This window comes from Triticum dicoccoides, unplaced genomic scaffold (assembly GCF_002162155.2).
Source record: "Triticum dicoccoides isolate Atlit2015 ecotype Zavitan unplaced genomic scaffold, WEW_v2.0 scaffold212894, whole genome shotgun sequence".
Lineage (NCBI taxonomy): Eukaryota > Viridiplantae > Streptophyta > Magnoliopsida > Poales > Poaceae > Triticum > Triticum dicoccoides.
The window spans coordinates 3,440-5,281 of NW_021238925.1; the positions used below are offsets into that span (position 1 = coordinate 3,440).

General features: G+C 48.2%; 1 protein-coding gene across 1 annotated transcript; it reads right to left on the minus strand.

Annotated features, from left to right (window-relative positions):
• Positions 1-245: 245 nt before the first annotated feature.
• Positions 246-1,830, minus strand: LOC119345184. Its single transcript, XM_037615361.1, has 3 exons — positions 1,408-1,830; positions 1,191-1,325; positions 246-985 (listed from the first exon to the last, which is right to left on the minus strand). The coding sequence occupies exons 1-3, from the start codon at positions 1,708-1,710 to the stop codon at positions 869-871; spliced, it is 555 nt and encodes a 184-aa protein (XP_037471258.1). The 5' UTR covers positions 1,711-1,830; the 3' UTR covers positions 246-868.
• Positions 1,831-1,842: the final 12 nt, after the last annotated feature.

Consider the following 1,842-nt stretch of genomic DNA (forward strand, 5'->3'; position numbering starts at 1 on the left):
AGTGACACCAATCTAATGCATAACAAATTGATTCATGCTAACAAGTGCACAACACACTAGTGATGAAATTGCAGTTGGACAAACCAGAAAGACCATAGTAGTCACTAAAGTATTAGTAGTAATAGATAGATAGATAGATAGCCGTGCTGACAATTGGCTTGCAACAAAACGAAAAGTAAGGTGAAGAATGACTGACGGAACAGACTTTCAAAGCAACAGACTTGGAGAAATTGGTAGCACTAACATTTTATCTAATTATATTAGTTACTCCCTCAAGCATCCGGCCTCATAAGACTTGGCAAATGTGCAATCTATAAAAAAATGGCCTGCCAGATAAATCACACGAAATGCAGGTTTTTGAGCTGCTGCCAATGCCAAGTCCAGCAGCACAAAGTCTAGCTAGGTACCAGTAGTCTTGTACTCTCTCCGTCCGAAAATACTTGTCATCAAAATGAACAAAAGGGGATGTATCTAGACATATATTAGTTCTAGATACATCTCTTTTTATCCATTTTGATGGCAAGTATTTTCGGAAGGAGGGAGTACAAGAGTCGGGGTGCTACTGTACTATAGTTAACTCAGCGGTTCTTTCTTCACAGTACTCTTTGACGTTAAAAGGGTCCGGGAACGAGAAATCATTTGCTAGCCTGTGACAGAAGGGTGCCACACCGCATTGAGCCGGTGGGCTCTTGAAGAGCTCAAGTTTGCAAGCTTTACTCGCTCATTTTGCATTGGTCAGAGGCTTCAGCTTGGCACCCACATCATCCCCTGGAGAGAAAGATTTGCTGGACACCACGACCACCATCTGCTCCAGCACCCGAGCCCTCTCCGCGACAAACTTGAGGAAAGTAACCTCGCTTCTCGACCCTCAGAACTCGTACAAGAACACCTTCCTCATGCTCTCCACGACGCATTTGATGGGACCGCCCTGCAGCCAGAACTTGACATTGACCTTCCTGGTGGGCTCTTCAGATATGTGGTGAGACTGCAGATGAAATTGATCAGTGGATACATAGTTCAGGGATCTTATTTATGAGGACATATCACGCAGCGGCAGCAGCAGCAGCAGGACATAAATTACGTGACTGATTCGATTCACTATTCTGACTTCTGACCATACTAGATAAATACTAGGCACTAGTATTGCAAAATTACCAATGCAGCAACTGTATGTAGTTAACCAAATTTACCTGCACGTGGAGCGTCTCCAGGTTGGGGAAGCATCTGAGAAAGCCAGGCACTTTCTTGACAACACTGCGCACACCGAACTGCACCTCCATGGCCAAAATCTGCACACTAGGAACAATGCTCTCCTTGCTCCCAGCCTGCAATGCACCCAAGAATTGCTACTTGACACAGCACAGGCACACATGCGAACTGAATTAGGATGATTAGTGAGCTGCATACCACGATGATCAATTCCTGCCCTCCTGGCTCAAGGTATCCCAGAACTCGAAGTTTAGGTGCTTGGCCAATCTTGATCCTGGAAGAGCGGTTCTTGTTGGTGTTATACTGAAAAAGTCTCTCCAGACAAGGGGCATCCACCACGTCCATGTCGCCCAAGAAGAACATGCTGAGCTGAAGGCACCGCAGGCTTTGGCTGACGAGGCGGAGGCGCACTCCGATCTGACATCCCATGATGAGGAGGAACTCCAAGACGGGGCTTCTTTCCAGCAGCAAGGCCAGATCACGGTCCTTCATCGCAATCATGCAGAGGCCGAGCTCCCGGAGGTTGGGAAATCTAGCGCCGCGCGGTACGGCGGCGGAGTCCGGGAGCCTCCAGATGCCGAGATAGAGGCGGGTGAGGGAGGCGCAGCTGAAGAGCGTGGCGGGGAGGCGCAG

Excerpts from the sequence above, each read along its gene's own strand:
- LOC119345184 (XM_037615361.1), bottom strand. The coding sequence starts at position 1,710 with ATGATTGCGATGAAGGACCGTGATCTGGCCTTGCTGCTGGAAAGAAGC. Across the intron at positions 1,326-1,407 it reads GGCAGGAATTGATCATCGTG|GCTGGGAGCAAGGAGAGCAT; the intron begins GTATGCAGCTCA and ends GGTGCATTGCAG. Across the intron at positions 986-1,190 it reads TGGAGACGCTCCACGTGCAG|TCTCACCACATATCTGAAGA; the intron begins GTAAATTTGGTT and ends TTTCATCTGCAG.